At 42.5% G+C, this 16,145-nt stretch overlaps 1 protein-coding gene across 8 annotated transcripts in view; it reads right to left on the bottom strand.

Moving 5' to 3' along the window:
• Window positions 1–124: 124 nt before the first annotated feature.
• The window catches only part of ARFGEF2 (ADP ribosylation factor guanine nucleotide exchange factor 2), a 33,027-nt gene continuing 17,006 nt past the window's right edge, over window positions 125–16,145 (bottom strand). For all 8 annotated transcript variants that reach the window (XM_056507268.1, XM_056507272.1, XM_056507270.1 and 5 more), the window contains 21 exons: window positions 15,894–16,045; window positions 15,577–15,705; window positions 15,100–15,258; window positions 13,897–14,044; window positions 12,970–13,069; window positions 12,196–12,236; window positions 11,965–12,134; window positions 11,180–11,331; window positions 10,851–11,023; window positions 10,280–10,440; window positions 9,364–9,494; window positions 9,131–9,260; window positions 8,616–8,751; window positions 7,666–7,804; window positions 7,474–7,528; window positions 7,109–7,223; window positions 6,710–6,840; window positions 5,784–5,952; window positions 5,253–5,391; window positions 4,227–4,344; window positions 125–3,573 (listed from right to left, as the gene is read on the bottom strand). In XM_056507268.1, the coding sequence (XP_056363243.1) occupies window positions 3,397–3,573; window positions 4,227–4,344; window positions 5,253–5,391; window positions 5,784–5,952; window positions 6,710–6,840; window positions 7,109–7,223; window positions 7,474–7,528; window positions 7,666–7,804; window positions 8,616–8,751; window positions 9,131–9,260; window positions 9,364–9,494; window positions 10,280–10,440; window positions 10,851–11,023; window positions 11,180–11,331; window positions 11,965–12,134; window positions 12,196–12,236; window positions 12,970–13,069; window positions 13,897–14,044; window positions 15,100–15,258; window positions 15,577–15,705; window positions 15,894–16,045 (2,825 nt within the window). In that variant the 3' untranslated portion in view covers window positions 125–3,396. The remainder of the gene's footprint in view (window positions 3,574–4,226; window positions 4,345–5,252; window positions 5,392–5,783; window positions 5,953–6,709; window positions 6,841–7,108; window positions 7,224–7,473; window positions 7,529–7,665; window positions 7,805–8,615; window positions 8,752–9,130; window positions 9,261–9,363; window positions 9,495–10,279; window positions 10,441–10,850; window positions 11,024–11,179; window positions 11,332–11,964; window positions 12,135–12,195; window positions 12,237–12,969; window positions 13,070–13,896; window positions 14,045–15,099; window positions 15,259–15,576; window positions 15,706–15,893; window positions 16,046–16,145) is intronic.

Below are 16,145 nucleotides of genomic sequence, written 5' to 3'. Positions count from 1 at the left end.
GAGCACGGACGGGACGGAGCGTGCGGGGGGATAAAACACGAACCGAATCCCCCCAGCCCCGCAGAGAAACCCGAGTGGCGCCGAAGTCTCTGAGCCGCTTAAGGAAGTGCCTGAGCAAAAAAGCAACACTTCGTAAAACTTTATTGATTTATCACTTGATTAAAGCATGGAATATTATAACTATTATACATCGTATCTTCATGTAGAAAACTTTACATAGTTTATCATATTATATAATTTTGGTATTCTCTCAGAACTTTATACATCGATTGGCAAGGAATGGTCTTTAAATTATCGATAGTAAATGCACTTAATACAGAGATATTAAAACTCAGGCGTTTTAAATATATGAAAACATACATTTTAAAGAAAGGTGCTGAACGAACTGAAGTTACGGATTAAAGGGAGATGCACTTTTGACAGAGTTACTATTTTTAATCTTTTTCCTGAATAATAAGACTGAGCTAAAATCTGGGGGGTGCTGGTTGTAGTAGAGGACATTGGTTTGGATTGTTGCGTTTACAGTTTAGAAGGTGAGGTACCAGACATGGACAACAGACTGCTGTAAAAACAACCTTGTCCTGGACAACAGAAGCAGCATGAAGGGAGTTTTTAATCGCCACCAAAGGGAGGGTTTGGAGTTTTCCTGCATTCCCTCCTTTCCTCGCGTCGGTGCCGCTCCCAGCCGAGGAGCTGCAGCTCCCCGCGCTGCTCAGCCGGCCCCGGGCGCTTCCCTGCTCCGGTACCGCTCCGGCCCGAGCAGCCCCGGGCAGGCGGGACACGGAACCGGCCGGGGCCGCTGCAGGAGCGCTGGGCCGCACCGGCAGCTGCTGAACTGCTGGGCTCGGCCCCTCCTGCCCGAGCAGAAGCAAGCAGCGCACTGAGTGCCCTCAGCACACCCTGATTATTGCTGTAACGGGGACAGTGCCTGCAGCAGCAGCGCAGCGCTGGCCCCTGATAACGCAGCTGCAGCCCGGGCCCTTCTCCTTCATGCACTGCACACCCTGCGCTGCCTGGTTGTCACACACACAAATTCAGCAGCTTGTAACTGGTTTAAATACAACAAAAGCTTTTCTTACGGAAAAGAACAGTCTCAGACCAAGGGCTGAAGGAAGCATGAATTAAACATCCTTATCCTATGTGAAGTACAAATGCTGCCCCTTACAGTAAAGAAAGCCCATGAAGCTACTGTGAAGTCATTTAAGACTTCAAAATTTAGACTTGTTTCAAGACATAACTGTGGGGCTTTTAAACATGTGACTCACAGGGGAACATGCAGCTGGGCCAGGTGTGTCTGATGGGACATGAGGGAACACATTCCATAAGGCAGTGACACATTCCAAATCTGAAAAATAATGGTTCATATATTTTCCTTAGGACTACCTATGACCAGAAGAAAAAGAATAGCATATTATTACAGATTTAAATAGAATTAAAATAAATACTTCATTATCTGCAGTACCCAATGCACTGACATTCCCAAGGGAACGAGCAGCTACATGAGGTGCAACACAAAAGGATATCTCAAATGCAGCAAGTTAAATACCAGCATTGCTTATTTTTCAGTCTTCTCCTATTGTCATATACAGCCATTCACTCCCTTCTACTAAATAGCAGTGTAGAGATTTAACCTAATGGGCATTTAAAAGTCAAAGAGCCACAACTACCACTTTTCTTTGGTTAAAAATAAAAAGTAAAAATAAATTGTGAAAGCTTTGTCACTACTATGGACTGTATGTAAAACCTTCCCCAAACAATGCTTACACAGGACTGATGCATTGAGAAGCACCATAAAAACCCTTTGGAAAAAGATCACAAAAACAAACCAAACGAATAAAGACAGCACATTCCCAGCAGCCCAGAGCAGCATATCCCAATACAACCTCACCTGAGGCCATGCTACCAGGAAACTCAATTCAAAAAACAAAATCATGTTATACACTTAGTTCCATTCAAGGTTGTTGTTGCTGTTTGTTGGTTTGGTTTTTTTCTTTAAATACTGTTAATATTTTCAGTTTGCTACTCTGGATAGCACAGTAGCTAATATAACACTTTGCATTATTTTAGGAAGTGGAGCCTCTCTTCCCATCCTGCCATATTTTCCTGGTTTAGAGAAGTCTTGAAACTTGAAATTTAGAATTATTTCAAAGGTCAAGACAGCATTCTGTCATGGAAACATTGTCACAGAAACCTGATGCATTTCAAGGAAAGAAAGAATTGGGCAAGCAAAGCGGTGCTGTCATGTCACATTTTGCTTCATAGGTAGCACAGAATTGTGTTGGTAACTTAGAGCACATTAATGAAGTTGTTTAATTTTGCTAGAGCAGTTTTTTGGAAATTCAGGTCTTTTTAGGTGCCACTAGGAATTAAGAGTTGAGAACAAAAATCATTTGTACAAAATGACAAATCAGAACTTGCAGATCTGCAGTAAAAGGAGACAAACTTGTGTTAAGGACTGGACTTTTTGCTAAGCAGTCAGCATTACTCATAAATACATTATATTCAAGGGTCAAAAGGGTGGGTTAATTTGTTCTGAGCCTTGTTTTTGATATTCCTGTGTATGCTCTCTTTATGATCTGCCAATGTATGAAAGAAAAAAACCTTTTCTTTTTCTTAAATGCCTTTGACTCAAGCCTAATAAGCTAAAGGAGTAGATTCTGTTGGTGCTCCTGATGTAAAATCTTCCATAAAACTAAAAATAAGTCTCAGAAGATGCAGTACTGATATTTTAAAAAAATGTACGTCATTAGCTAAATAGTCCAAATATCCTACAGGCTGTCCAGCTCAACAGCCCAGTGCCCTGCCTGGGCTGCTCCTGGGCACAAAGGAAAACCCAGTGGGATCTCAGGTGGTCATTGGCCACCACGGTCGAGTTTATTATGAACACATGCCAACATCACAAGGCTACACAAATACAGTCATTAGATCCAAGGGGCATAACTTCTGCGGAGCTCCAGCTGATTCACCAGCTCTAGCTGGGATGAAAGACTGAGCAGTGGATAAAAGACTATAAGAGACATACTGGATCATACAAATGATTAGCATTGAAACAAAGAGACTGCATACCTACTGTATTGACTCTGTAAGCAATAATTTAAATAAAACTGCTGACACTTCTGTAGGATGGACAGAACAGGATTATTTTCCTCGTTCCCAAAAGCCACTGTAAGAATAATTTGTCCCGTGGTGGTGCTGCCCTAGGGTTCCACTTTGCCCTCCATCTCTGGGCACAGCCATGGGGCAGCTGTGGGGCAGCTGTGTGGCAGCTGGCGGGAGCTGGCAGAGGCGGGCTCAGCCCAGCGGGGGGCGCTGCTCCGCGGGGCAGATGCTCGGGCTGGCAGAGGCAGGCTCAGCCCAGCGGGGGGCGCTGCTCCGCGGGGCAGATGCTGGGGCTGGTTAAGGCAGGCTCAGCTCAGCCCAGCCCAGCGGGGGGCGCTGCTCCGCGGGGCAGACGTTGAAGAGCCGCCCGATGCGCAGGAAGAACTTGCGCAGCACGACGCGCAGCTCGGGGATCAGCTCGAACTGCAGCAGCTCGCACAGGTACGGGTAGTAGGTGGAGGCGTGTGCCCTGAACTAGCCAAGACACAGAAACACAGCGTCATTCTCCACTGCTACAGCAAAACAATAAGTGTTGACACGCTGGTGGCTTCAGCAGACACCAGGTCTGACCCGAGCCCTCCCGACGGCCCCGGGGCACCAAGCTCTGTGCTGTGCACACAGCCCTGCTGTGGTGTCACTCCCTGAACACAGCCAGGGTTTTGTGACTTCTCAGCCTAGAGGCAGTATTAGAGTCTGTTTGTAGCAATATGAGTATTTGCATTTCCTTTTCCTCAAAAGGGCCAACATCCTGAAAATTATTCTTGCCATCACTGTAAAGGAAACTGGAATTCCAGTTTTACAGGGGTGAAATTCCCCTTACCATTCCTGTGCAGCTGTAATACAGCATAAGCCTCTTCCTTACTGCACACTCATTGTGCTTTTTTATGAAAGCTATTCAGTAATTCTATCCACATTCCCATCCAACTGGGAACTGCATGGATGCAGCCCCATTTCCACAATGCAGAATGCCTGCAGACAATGCAGCTGCCACTGCTGTACTGCGAGGTGAGCGCTCGCCATGAGGAACCTCCCACCTCCAATCTGGCTGGCAATAAAGACTGAACTCAGGCTGAAGCAGGAATGAAAAACATACCCAAATGCAGACATGACTTCCAGCCCCTTCTTACCTTGTCATCACTGATTTTTAGGGTTTTTGTTAAAAGCAACAGCAGGAGATTGGTCCAGGCTTCTCTGTGGCTTTCCGAGTTGACAGTAATAAAATACGCCAGGGCTTCACTGCACACGCTGCAGAGATGGCACAGTTCACACCAGCCATAAAGAAAACCCTTAGAAAGTTTTTGATGACATGCTCTGTTTGTCCTTTCAGTGTACTTAGTTTTCAAACAAAATGCCCTTCCACGGGAAAGTTCTCAACACATGCAACAACTTTAACTACACAAATTGGCTTTTTCTGGTACAGGAATATACAGATAACTGAACTGAAATGCTTTTCATGTTGGTGACAGAGAAGGAAAAGGAAAATTATTCTGTCTGATAAACAACTTGCAATTGAAGTGCTCTGACTTTCAACCTGCAAAGATTATTTCCTGACCCTGACATTGGGACAGCTTAGGCAACAGCAACACAAGAGAGCTCTCCCTCCAAATATGGACTGGTTTCATAAAAATCTACAGCTCAGCGTCACAGATTAAGGAATAATTATTATTGTATTAATAGATTTTCGGTCCCTGCTGCAGATTGTCAACACAAGGTACAAACTGTACCACTTACTATGGCTATTTTTAGGACACTCTTTTAATTAAAGAAGGACTAAGCAGATTAACATACATGCTGGTAGATCAGAATCCACTGCATTAGTACCAAGAGCAAGTTGGGAGATCTTCACTGTCTGTCTGTCCCCTCCCCCAGCAGCTCTCTCTGTCTCTCTGTCTGTCCGCTCCCCCAGCAGTCTCTCTCTCTGTGTCTGTGTGTCTGTCCCACCTGAGCAGCCTCTCTCTCTCCCTGTGTGTCTGTCCCACCTGAGCAGCCTCTCTCTCTGTGTCTGTCTGTCCCACCTGAGCAGCCTCTCTCTCTGTCTGTCTGTCCCACCTGAGCAGCCTCTCTCTCTGTGTCTGTCTGTCCCACCTGAGCAGCCTCTCTCTGTGTCTGTCTGTCCCACCTGAGCAGCCTCTCTCTGTGTCTGTCTGTCCCACCTGAGCAGCCGGCGCTGCACGGCGTCCCACGCCTCCCGCCGCTTCTCGTCCACGTACATGCGGAACAGGATCCTCAGGCAGCACGCCAGGCTGCTGGTCTCTTGTTTCAGGAGATTGGGCTTTGATTTACCCTTGAACCCTAGAAATCAGTCCCACACAGGACAAGAGGGAACATCCAAAGCTGGCGTTACTAACCAAAAATAAATTTTATCAACAATATCTGCACTAGTGACCAGCAGTGATTTCTTGTCCAAACAGTATTTCCTCATGCTTGATTTTGATTGAGTTCTCATTTATTTATAAAGATACCTAACTACAGCAGTACCAGCTGTGTAGCTCTACTTTAATCAAGAAAAAGCAGATAATTCAGCAAACAGAATTATTCAAGTCATCAGGAAGGAGACAAGCAATAAAAGCATGCAACTGTCCCATAAACTCCAGAAGTGATAGCAATGGCACACTGTTGTGTCATGACACTTAAAGCTAGAAGTGCAATTCAGCATTTTTATCAAATAAAAATGAAAGCCTCACCTGCCCTCCATAACACAGTTCGCTGCTCATAATTTGAATTAAAGGCTTTTGAAAATGAATGAGACTCTTGCAGACAATCCAGTAATTTAAAAAGGTGATGTGAAGACATATATTTATACATTCCTTGGTCTTCTGTGTCAATGTGGATATCTGCATCCAACGTGTCTCGCTAAAGAACAGGGGGAGAGGGACAGAGAGAGAGCATGCCATTAACTCCAGTAACTCTAATTGCATTTATAGGTGCAGGGCAGTGTTAGTGCAGCACAACACAGCAGGGTGGCCCTGACAAAGATCAGAGCTGCACTCTTCTCAGTAGGGTTATGTTAAATTTAGTCAATATTTTAAATTCCTAGTGAAATTAGCTAAAATATACCATCCCCAAAACATTATCTGAATGCACTAGCCAGAACTTCCAGCTCAGGGTTTTATTAACAGCCAAGCCAGAGCTACTGTGCACTAGTACCCAGAATCAGAACTTTCAGGGACAGGGACATCTCCGAGGTCAGCAGTGAGTGAAATCTTGACCATTGACCTTGCTGAAGGTCAACTTCTGCAACACTTCCTGTGCAAACATCCAGAGTCTGAGCAGAGCCTCAGCTGTGGCCAAATGAAGACACTCAGTCTAATGAGCAGAAAAGAATGCTTTCCCCAAACAAACAAAAACCATTTCTGATGAGTATGTATTCATGATAAAAACAATTATAATCTATTATATTGATAATAAAAATTAAGGTAATACTACAACAGGCAAACCACCTGGCAACACTGGAGGTGTTGAGACAAAAAATTCACTAGGTAAGAGTAGTTTACACACACATTCAGGGTAATGCTGAGAGTCAGTAAAAGAGCATTTTGTGAACACCTCAGAGCTCTCCATAGTTTGTTCTTTACCGTCACCACAAGGTCACAAGTGAGTCTGATAGTACCTGAGCTGCAGCCATGTGCTCAGCATCTTCCTTCTTGCTTGTTGCTGGATAGAACACTATGTTATCAATGGTCTGTATCAACTCCAGCTGTACCACACACTTGATCAGGAGGCCAGCAAATAGTTTTTGATCTAATGAAATGGAGCAACACAAGTTTCAGAAGCAATTCATGACTACTCACTTACAACAGGCTAGCAAAATATGACACTCCCCTTAACAATTCAATATTTAGTAATGCTGTGAATAATCTTCTAAAGAGAAAATCTCACTGCAAGGCATAAACACAAATTGCAAAAACTCATCCAAGTTTAACTGCCCCAAAACTTTGTGTAGAGAACTACAGAAGTGAACCAAGACTGGCTATAAAGGTGCACTGAAAAGCTTGTATGCTTTCCTTACTTGTGTAAGGACCACTTTTCCAGCTCTCGTCTGTTGGATTTGAGTATTGGCTTTGTCCTCTTTCAGAAGCATTTTTATCCATGCTGCTTAAAGACTGGTGATCTAGGTCCAAATCCTAGAAGAGAGGGCAGAGCAATTCCAGCTATCTGAAACACTGACTCCCAGCCAGCTATCACTTTTCAGGTGACTTCTCTAATCCTAGATTAGATGGATTCCTGCATCCACCCCTTACATCCTTATTTACAATAACACCAAATGCAATCTACTGTCAATTCCTTGTCAAGTGTATTGACTATAACACAATATTTCAAAAGCTAACCTAACACAAAACCCAAGTCAGTTTATCACCCTGAGTTAACTCTTACCAAATGTTTTTCAGATGAATCTTCCTCCATTCCTACAGGCTTCCATGTCAGCAAGCTTCACAGAGTTAAAGCAAAATAACAACAATAAAAAACACAAACAAAAAAATCAAACAAAACAGAACAAAACAAAAAAGGTAAATATTGTTGCTTTGGAATTGGGTATCAATATAAGAATTAAACTTATAAACTTACACATGAGGAATAGTTGTTTTGAAGATTTCTAGCATACAATTGCATGTCTGGCCCCAGACTTCAGGGCTGAATTTCTGTCCATTGAGTATTACCAGGTTTTCTAGGCAGTTTGTACCTGATCGTGCCAACTGTTCATTATCTGTGAAAGAAATGTTCCATATTTATCAACTTCTACAATATCAATGAAAATTAAGCATTCCCTATTACTGCTCTATTAAAAATTTTTACTAATACTGTGAAATGCACAGTCTCTTGGCTCAAAGCCTACGTATGCAATAAGTTCAAATAATGTGAAGCTGAAAAACCTACTGAATTTAAAAAAAAAAGAGTTTCAAAATCCCCTTCATGAGATGGAAATCCAACCAGGGAAGACAAAAGACAGGGCAGAAGCAGAAGGGAAGCACACAGTGAAAAAAAGGAAGGAAAAGCAGCAATCAAAAACTTCTGATTTACTGCAAGACCATCCCCCAACATTCCATGCTAGTGACATGCAGGATTTCAGGTGTAAGACTTGGAGCCAGAAAGAATACATGTTCTTTACAAAGGTGTATTTGAAGTACTCATTTGTTGGGAGAAGGAGGGGAAGTGGGTGCCAGAAAATAAGGAAGAAGAAAAAAAAATCAGAGCGCATTCACATATCCATATGTGTAAATAAAGGAGGTAATGCATGGCTGCAGCCAAACCAAGGAAGGCTGTTGCCAAAAGGTTCAGAAGATTGACACCATTCTCCAAAAGCTTTTTTTTGTCACAGTAACACCATGAGCCCATTATGAACACAGTAACAAAAATAAAAAGATTGGTGCTCAGATATTCAAGACATTGCATCAATCTATTGCAACCTGGGAACTAATGGGAACTTTTATTCTTCCAAAATTCAGTTATCCTTCCCCTTCTTAAGTACTGAACACTTCAAACTACATTTAACCAGAAGATGCAGGTAAATAAGGTACCTTGTTTTACACACCAGTGCAACTGTGCAAGGATGTCAGGAAGCAGGAACTCGTGCAGAGCTTCATAGAACTGTGTGAACACGTCACAGATGGCATAAAGGGCGTGGTTACACGTTGTGGTCATCCACTCTGACTTCTGGGACAGAAAATGAAAAATCTTTGCTTTTGTGGGATTCTCCCAGGATGACGGCACTTGGCTTACACATAGCTGGTCAACAAGAAACAGCTCTGGGAATAGAACTCAACTAAAGCCTCATGACTGCAGGTGTCTTGTCAGATGCACTCAGTTGGCCACATGAACACTGCTCAGAAAACTGTACATATTCACAACAGAGGGAGAACATTCTCCTTGGAAATCAGTTTCATTCATGCCACAGAACTTGGCAGAACACAGAACATGTTTAGTTAAGTCTGGAGCAGTATGGGGTGCACTATCTGATGTCAATAGAAACTGCTGCCTTAGGTGTGTGAGTTCTTAAAAACAACTCTAGGGAATGCTTGCTTTTTGGTTTTACCTCTGTTTGTTGCTCAGGGAGTTTCATGTTATCAAAAATCCGAAACACAATTCTAAACAGGTCTTGCCACCAGTGCTTTTCAAAGGTATGCCCGTAACTCTTCATGATTTCAAACATCACTGTTAAGCCTCTATAAACAAACCCAAACAAGTATAGGAACAGATGTTGAAATATGTTCCTGTGATATCTTCACTGAATTAATTAAAATGGAAAAAAAAGAAAAGCTTTATTACCTTGTACGGACATCTAACTTGCAACGATTGATGATACAAGAAAGCTCAAACAAAATAGGAAACCATCCTCTGACCCACACCCTGTCCCCAGGAGCCACATTCATGTCATCACTTGTGTATTCTCTTAATACCTTGAAGATCAGCAGGAAAAAAAGATTCAAAGAAAAAATTATCTTAAAAATCTTTTTATGTGACAAATGTAGATACTACCAGTGGTGCAGACAGACTTGGAAAGTTAGCTTAGTTCCTACTGTAACACTCCAATTCTGCAAATGTAAGTATAGCTCTGAGATGTAACTTTTTGCAAAAATACCAGAAAATAATATATGGAAATGAACACTTCAGTCTGGTTTTATTTCAGTCCAGCTAAAAGCCTTACAAGTTGCTGAGGTCTGGACTCCTTAGAAAGCAAGTTTAACAGTGACAGACAACATAAATACACATAACAAGCAAATCCAAAACTGGCATAAACCAGTTCTACAAGTCTCTGGTACCCTGAATGCAGTGGGGACATGCAACTGCAATGTAACTCCAGGCTCTCCTCAGCCAGTGATTATTACATTCAATATTCACACCACAGACTGATGGAGAATACACGTTTGTAACCAACTGAACTAGACATAACTAGAGTGACAGACCAGGAAGCACTGCTTTCCAAGTCATCTTAACACCACAAAAACAAAAAAATAAGGACTATTTAATTCAGTTATTTCCCATTTGGACTTACAAGACTTAAGGCTACTTAACTAGCCCTAGTTTGCTGCTTACATAATACCAAATTTCTCCTAAATCCAAATAAGCTTTGAATACAAACACTTGCAATTGAAGTTTGCGTATGAAAGCTCTTAGTAGATTAATCTCCATTTAGCAGTAGAAGAGAGTATGAAAATGCAGCAGGGTAAAAATTCAAATGTACCTGTGGTCTTTCTGAGACATATTTTGCACAGTAGCGAATAAGCCTGATGGCTTCCATGCTGGTGTCTGGGAAGGCAACATTGCAGGCAAACTCAGAGAGGCATTTCACTGCATCCTGAAAGGAGTCTATTGCTGCTGGAAAATGCTGCTGAAAAATATTTGCTGTGAAGAACAAACAAATATACTTTTTAAAATTTACTTATTAAAATTCATAGATAAACTGCATCAATCTAGGCATGTCACCCATGGTATACTGCTATGGAACAGACAATCATGAAAGGACCAGATCTACATTAAATATGGCTCTTTGCCCTCTCTTGAATTCTTCCCTGTCCCACCTCAGCAACCACACTGCAAAGTTCTACAGCAGGATATCTGTATCTAGTTATCCTGTCCATAGCATTCAGGAGACTTCAAGGGTATGACCCAGCTGCAGAGTTTAAACAGACTGGCTATGAGGTTGTGTGTTTATCTGCCTGGAAATACAAAAGCCTTATTCAGATGAGCCTTTTGAAGCAGACTTCCAGCAGCCAGGCTGATGTGGGTGCATGCATCTGTCAAGCAATACTTACTAACTATGTGTGCTGCAGTCTGAAAGGCCAGCTCTACGATGTTCCCATCGTGGTCTGATGCTGCTTGATGAAAGACTGCAAAGATGTTTTTCCAGCCTGAACGAATGTTACCAGCTTGGGAGTTCACCATCTGAGCAATACAGCGGATCACCATGTCTCGAATGGTTGGAGATCTTAAAAAATACAGGAGAAAGGAAAGCAAGACCACTTTACACTGTAAAGCACAAAGTAACTGCCCCACTTGCCTATACATGACCACCTAATCCACACCAGGGACATCCTTAAGTGGGACTAAAGCAAGCTAAAAGAGAAATTGCAGTGCCTCACACCTGTTTTTCTTCATAATATGCTCAAAAGGCCTTAGGAAGTCTTTCTGGAAGCGGAAGTTGGCTAACTCTCCCTTCTCAAGAAATTTCATTGACAGCTGCCTTAATGAGTCTACAGCAAAGATGGCGACATCTTCGTTAGGGTTACACCCAACCTAGAAGAAAAGCATATTTTCAAATGCTTGTCAGTTGATGTGTCATTTATATGAGTAACAAATTTGTCACTCAAGCTCCATCTCAGCCCACTAAACATTGCTATCACATTCCAGTGTTCAGACACTTGGGAAAGAAAGGGTTCTTGTTGAAGGGGGTTTTCTGTCACTTCATCCATCTAAACAGACCCATGGATTTTGAATGCATCAAAGCAGGACTACAAAAGCCAGCTAGATGCCAAAATTAAAATACAGTACAATATAATAAATAAAACAAAATCTTTGGTTAAAAAAATCCCATCCTAACATGATTCAATTTCCTAAGTAAAACCACTGCTGTTCCAGGATCTCCTGTGTACATTTTAGAGGAAAACTAACTTGGCATTTCATTCTAAGGAAAAGACAAACAAAAATTACAAAAATACCAAATCATATAATGAATGTTATTTAATTAAAGATCACTCCTATAAACATTTCTATTTGTACACTTTAGATTTTTAAATAGGTGCTTCTTTCAGGTGCCTTGAATGGAATTTTTTCCATATCAGAATTTAAGGCACTAACAACACAGGAGGGAGAAGCTGGTTAAAGAAGCCCCACTGCCGATGCATGCAGTGAGCTGATTTGCAGAAGCACCTTGTTGAAGTGGTCCCCGATGACCTGCCAGATCCTGGACCACTGCAGGCGGATGCGGCTCATGTTGTAGTAGGAGATCTCCACGATCTTCTGCAGACTGAACATGCGCGGGTGGTGCGGGGCCGCCAGCTCGTCCATGGACACGGCGCACAGCCAGCGCACAAAGTCAACTGCGGGGACAGGGCAGTCAGCGGGCTGCCCCTGCCAGGGGCCCTGCACCCCCTCACCTACCTATGGCATTGCCGTCCAGCCTCGTGGAGCCCGTGAATATCCTGCAACAAACACAGCAGGGCTTCAGCTGCGTGCCCGCAGGAGCCCGACAGCTCAGTGCCGCAGGAACAGCTCAGCACATCTGGAGGTGCTTCAGTCCTCCAGGCCAGGAGCTCTGCCCCTCCTGTGCTCCTGCTCCTTGGCAGCACTACGTGCATCTGTCCTGAGTCTAAGCATCCTCTCTCCTGCACCGAGTCTCAGTCTCAGTGCTCCTGCCTCGCTGCAGGAACAGGCACTGGTTCACAAGTTTACCCAGGCCAAGTTGTGCTGGAGCACTCTTTTGGGTGACAGCATGTTAAATTTCATGGGGACAATACACGCACAGTAAGAAAGCTTTGCTACAAGACTTTACTTGTTATCAGCCACCTTTGATCTTTAAATCCTCTGAGAATATAGTTGGCTGTGGCTGTCAAGACAGACAGGGATGCACTACTGTCCCTTCTTCCCCTTCAGCTGTTCAGTCTTGAGAGGAGTTCAGACTGCTGATAGTGGTCCATACAGAACACTGATACAGCAGAGAACATTCCCAAATGTTCTGGACTTTGATGTGGTGCCAGACACATTCACGGTTAAAATAAACACTGCAAGTCTGAATATATGATAGTGCAGACTCGCACAATTGCATCAGTAGTTACTAAGAACTCCCGCTCATAGCTGAGGATAGAAGCATGCCTTTAGACAACATTTCAGAAGGGCAGATGACAGAGATGGTGATTTAGGCTATGTTCTCAGTACCTGTCCACTGCTACCACCACGCTCTGGGAGCTGGTCTCCCCCACAGACTCCTGGATGCTCGCCATGTGCCGTTTGTCAGCCCCACTCCCAACCAGGTTCCCTGCAATAAACCCATTAAAACCAGGATTTGCCACCAGGAAATACTAACTCCAACATCAAACAAGTAGACAAAGAGCAGTGACTATTGCTTCTAGTTACCATATAATTTACATGGAGCAGATGGTGCCTTTGCCAGACCTGTGCCAGATCATTACACAGCTAAACATCATATTTATTAGGTTAAGATGATAAGATATTGTTCATAAAATTGGAACAGATAAAATACTATTGTAAAATATGAACTCTAAGCCAGCTACAAACAGTTAATGCTGAACACAATTCTGTATTCATTATAATCATCATGTAGGAGGTTTTTTTAAATTAAATTGTTTCCTTAGTGGTTTAGATTAAGGCAACTTGCCCCATCTGTCTAATTTACAGCCAAAAATCTAAGGTTTGTTTCTTGTACATACTGCAGAAACAATAGGAACTGGAATAGCAAGCCCTACATACAGAGATAAGAAATTCCTTTGGAAAATCAGTTATCAGTTATATAAATTTCTATTAATTCCTAAAAATAAATGGCTCTTTTTTCTATTAATTAATACTTGTAACAAAACCATGACTTTGTATGGCAAAACAGTTTTGACAACAACATATTCCAACAAATAAATCTGGAGTAGCTATCAAATAGCTTAACCCAATTCCAAAGTTAAAACAGATTTGGTAACGATGAACACATACTTGAATACACAGTTTCATTAACCCAACACAGCCTCCCTGGAAGCAAGTAAATATATTTGAGCATTTTACAACATTAAGGATTCTTTACCATCCTTTCTCCAGTTGTATGTGCATCTTTGTGAAGTTTAGGATTAATAATCTTACCCAATCCCAGGCTCATGAAGTCCTCTCCTGCAGAGGCATAGCCCTTAATGCTGCCTTCCCTGTCACGCCCAGAACCAGACAGATACCGAGTTTTCACACCAGTTCCTATCAGCTGTGCCAGCTCCAGCTGGCTAATACATTTCAAGATCTAAAACCAAAAGAAATTAAACACTGTGTTTCTGCACACCACCATCTTTTGATTTTTAACATATATTTGTATTTAATATTTATGACCTTCCCAGGTTCTCCAACCATTCAAGCAACTTTGACCATGATAACAGCTTTGATGGAGCTAAAACACTACTAATAACACTGAACTTGAGTGGTTAACTCAATATCATCAGCCACCATGAATCATTCCAATACAAGAATAAAATAAACACTGCTCCAAAATCTAACCTGGATCTCTAACTACTAAAGGATACCTTTTTATTACTTTTCACAGCATCAACTTTCAAGACTATAAACAGGTTGGAGCTGATCTACAGACTTCATTGTCCTGAAGAGATGAAAAGACTGAAACATTGCAGCTGTCTCCACTTGAGTAACGATGTTGCAGCCCGGACAGTTTAAACGCCAGTGCTGTGCTTCCCACGACACAAAACTGCCTCTCCTCCGTCTTGCTCCCCCATGGCCACTTCCCTTGGCTGGCACAAGCACACAGGAGAGTGTGCTGTGAGCCAGGTCTGAGGCACCTGGCAGCTCTAGTATACTTTGGCTCATACCAGAACAGATTTAGAGCTGATTGAATTGCTCCTGGAAAACAGGCTTTAAGAAAATGCATATAATCCTGATAACTCATCTTTACCAATCATCCACCAAAGTACTGGAGTCCTAATTTTTCATGTGCTAATGGTGTAAATGTTGCCAAACAGTGCACAGACAAGTCTGGACCCGTGAGCCAGAATATTTTTGTTTCCATGAATAAGAATACAATAGTTTATATGCAGAATTTTCTGAAACCAAATGAGATTTTTTTAATATAACTTCAATTCCATATCAAATGCAGCCACAAAATTACAATATTGTCACACAGTTTCCACAGGGTCTTAAAAAATGCAGTGCATTATTTATATATATATTAAAAAAAAAAAAAATGTAACAATTAATGCACTTCCTTCACATTTTTAAGAGGGTCTGGGAGCTGATAGTAGAAGAAAAAATTTAACACCACATTCACTATTTAATTTAATAAAGGTTTACCTCATGCCAAGAACTGCCAAGATAGTTGCCATCTGTGTGAGCAACTGTAATGAGTGTCTTAATGGTATCGATGTTCTTCTGTTTCATTTCTGTAATGCTGGAACTGGCAGTCAGCAAGGAAAAGCGAGCAAGGGCCTGCACATAAGCATCTCGTTCGAGCTACAGGACAGAGAAACAAGCATCAAAATCAAATCCCCAAAGAGCCAGAGAAAGCAGCTTGCCCAGATTTTCCTTCTGTGGCTAGCTGGCACTGTTAGAGCACTTTCCAGCTAAAGGAGAGTAGCAAACACTCTTAATAGAAGATTCAGCAAGAAAAAGAAAGCAGAGTTGAAGAAATGCTGGATTACACCACAACCTTTTACCACTTCAAGAAAGCAGATGAGACACTTCATCTTCTATGTATAAGCTGTTATGCTTTATCTGCCTCCCAGAGCCCACACAACCCTCAGCAAGTCCCAGGCTAAGTGTGGCACCAACCTGCATCCCAAAGATACAGGCTATCCTAATGGCACAGCGTATTCCTTCCAAACACAGGGACGCCACTTCTGTGTCATCACAGTTCTGCAGGCCAACACTGTAAGCTGCCAGCAGCGGAGTCCAGACAAGCTAAACAGAGGAAGAAACTAAATTCAGAAGTCTCTTACAACTTTAGCCCAAAACACTGGGCTAATGAAGCCAAATATATCCCAAGAGTCCACTTGCTCCATTAGCAAACTCCTCAGAGTAATTTTCCACTTCTTTTCCCAAGCTTAAAACTCTTCATAACAAAGGCACAGTGAGAACATGACACTCACTTTGAACATGGGTCTGACATGGTCCAGGTGGGTGGCACTGGTGAAAGGTGCTTTTGCATGGCTCACTGCCTCCATGAGGGCTTTGGCTGTCTTTGCCATTTGTTCCATCTCCAAGTTGTACAACAGCCTCCGCTGCTTCTCATTAGCTACACCTAAGGGAACACCACACACACACATTGCTTGCTTTTCTTACAAGAGTGTACTCTGTCCCTTCACACAGCATCACAAAACATTTATAAAGCTATTGCAAAT

Source organism: Oenanthe melanoleuca, chromosome 20 (genome assembly GCF_029582105.1).
Source record: "Oenanthe melanoleuca isolate GR-GAL-2019-014 chromosome 20, OMel1.0, whole genome shotgun sequence".
Taxonomy (NCBI): domain Eukaryota; kingdom Metazoa; phylum Chordata; class Aves; order Passeriformes; family Muscicapidae; genus Oenanthe; species Oenanthe melanoleuca.
The sequence above is the reverse complement of the archived record's forward strand: the minus strand, read 5'-3'. Positions and strand labels throughout refer to the sequence as shown.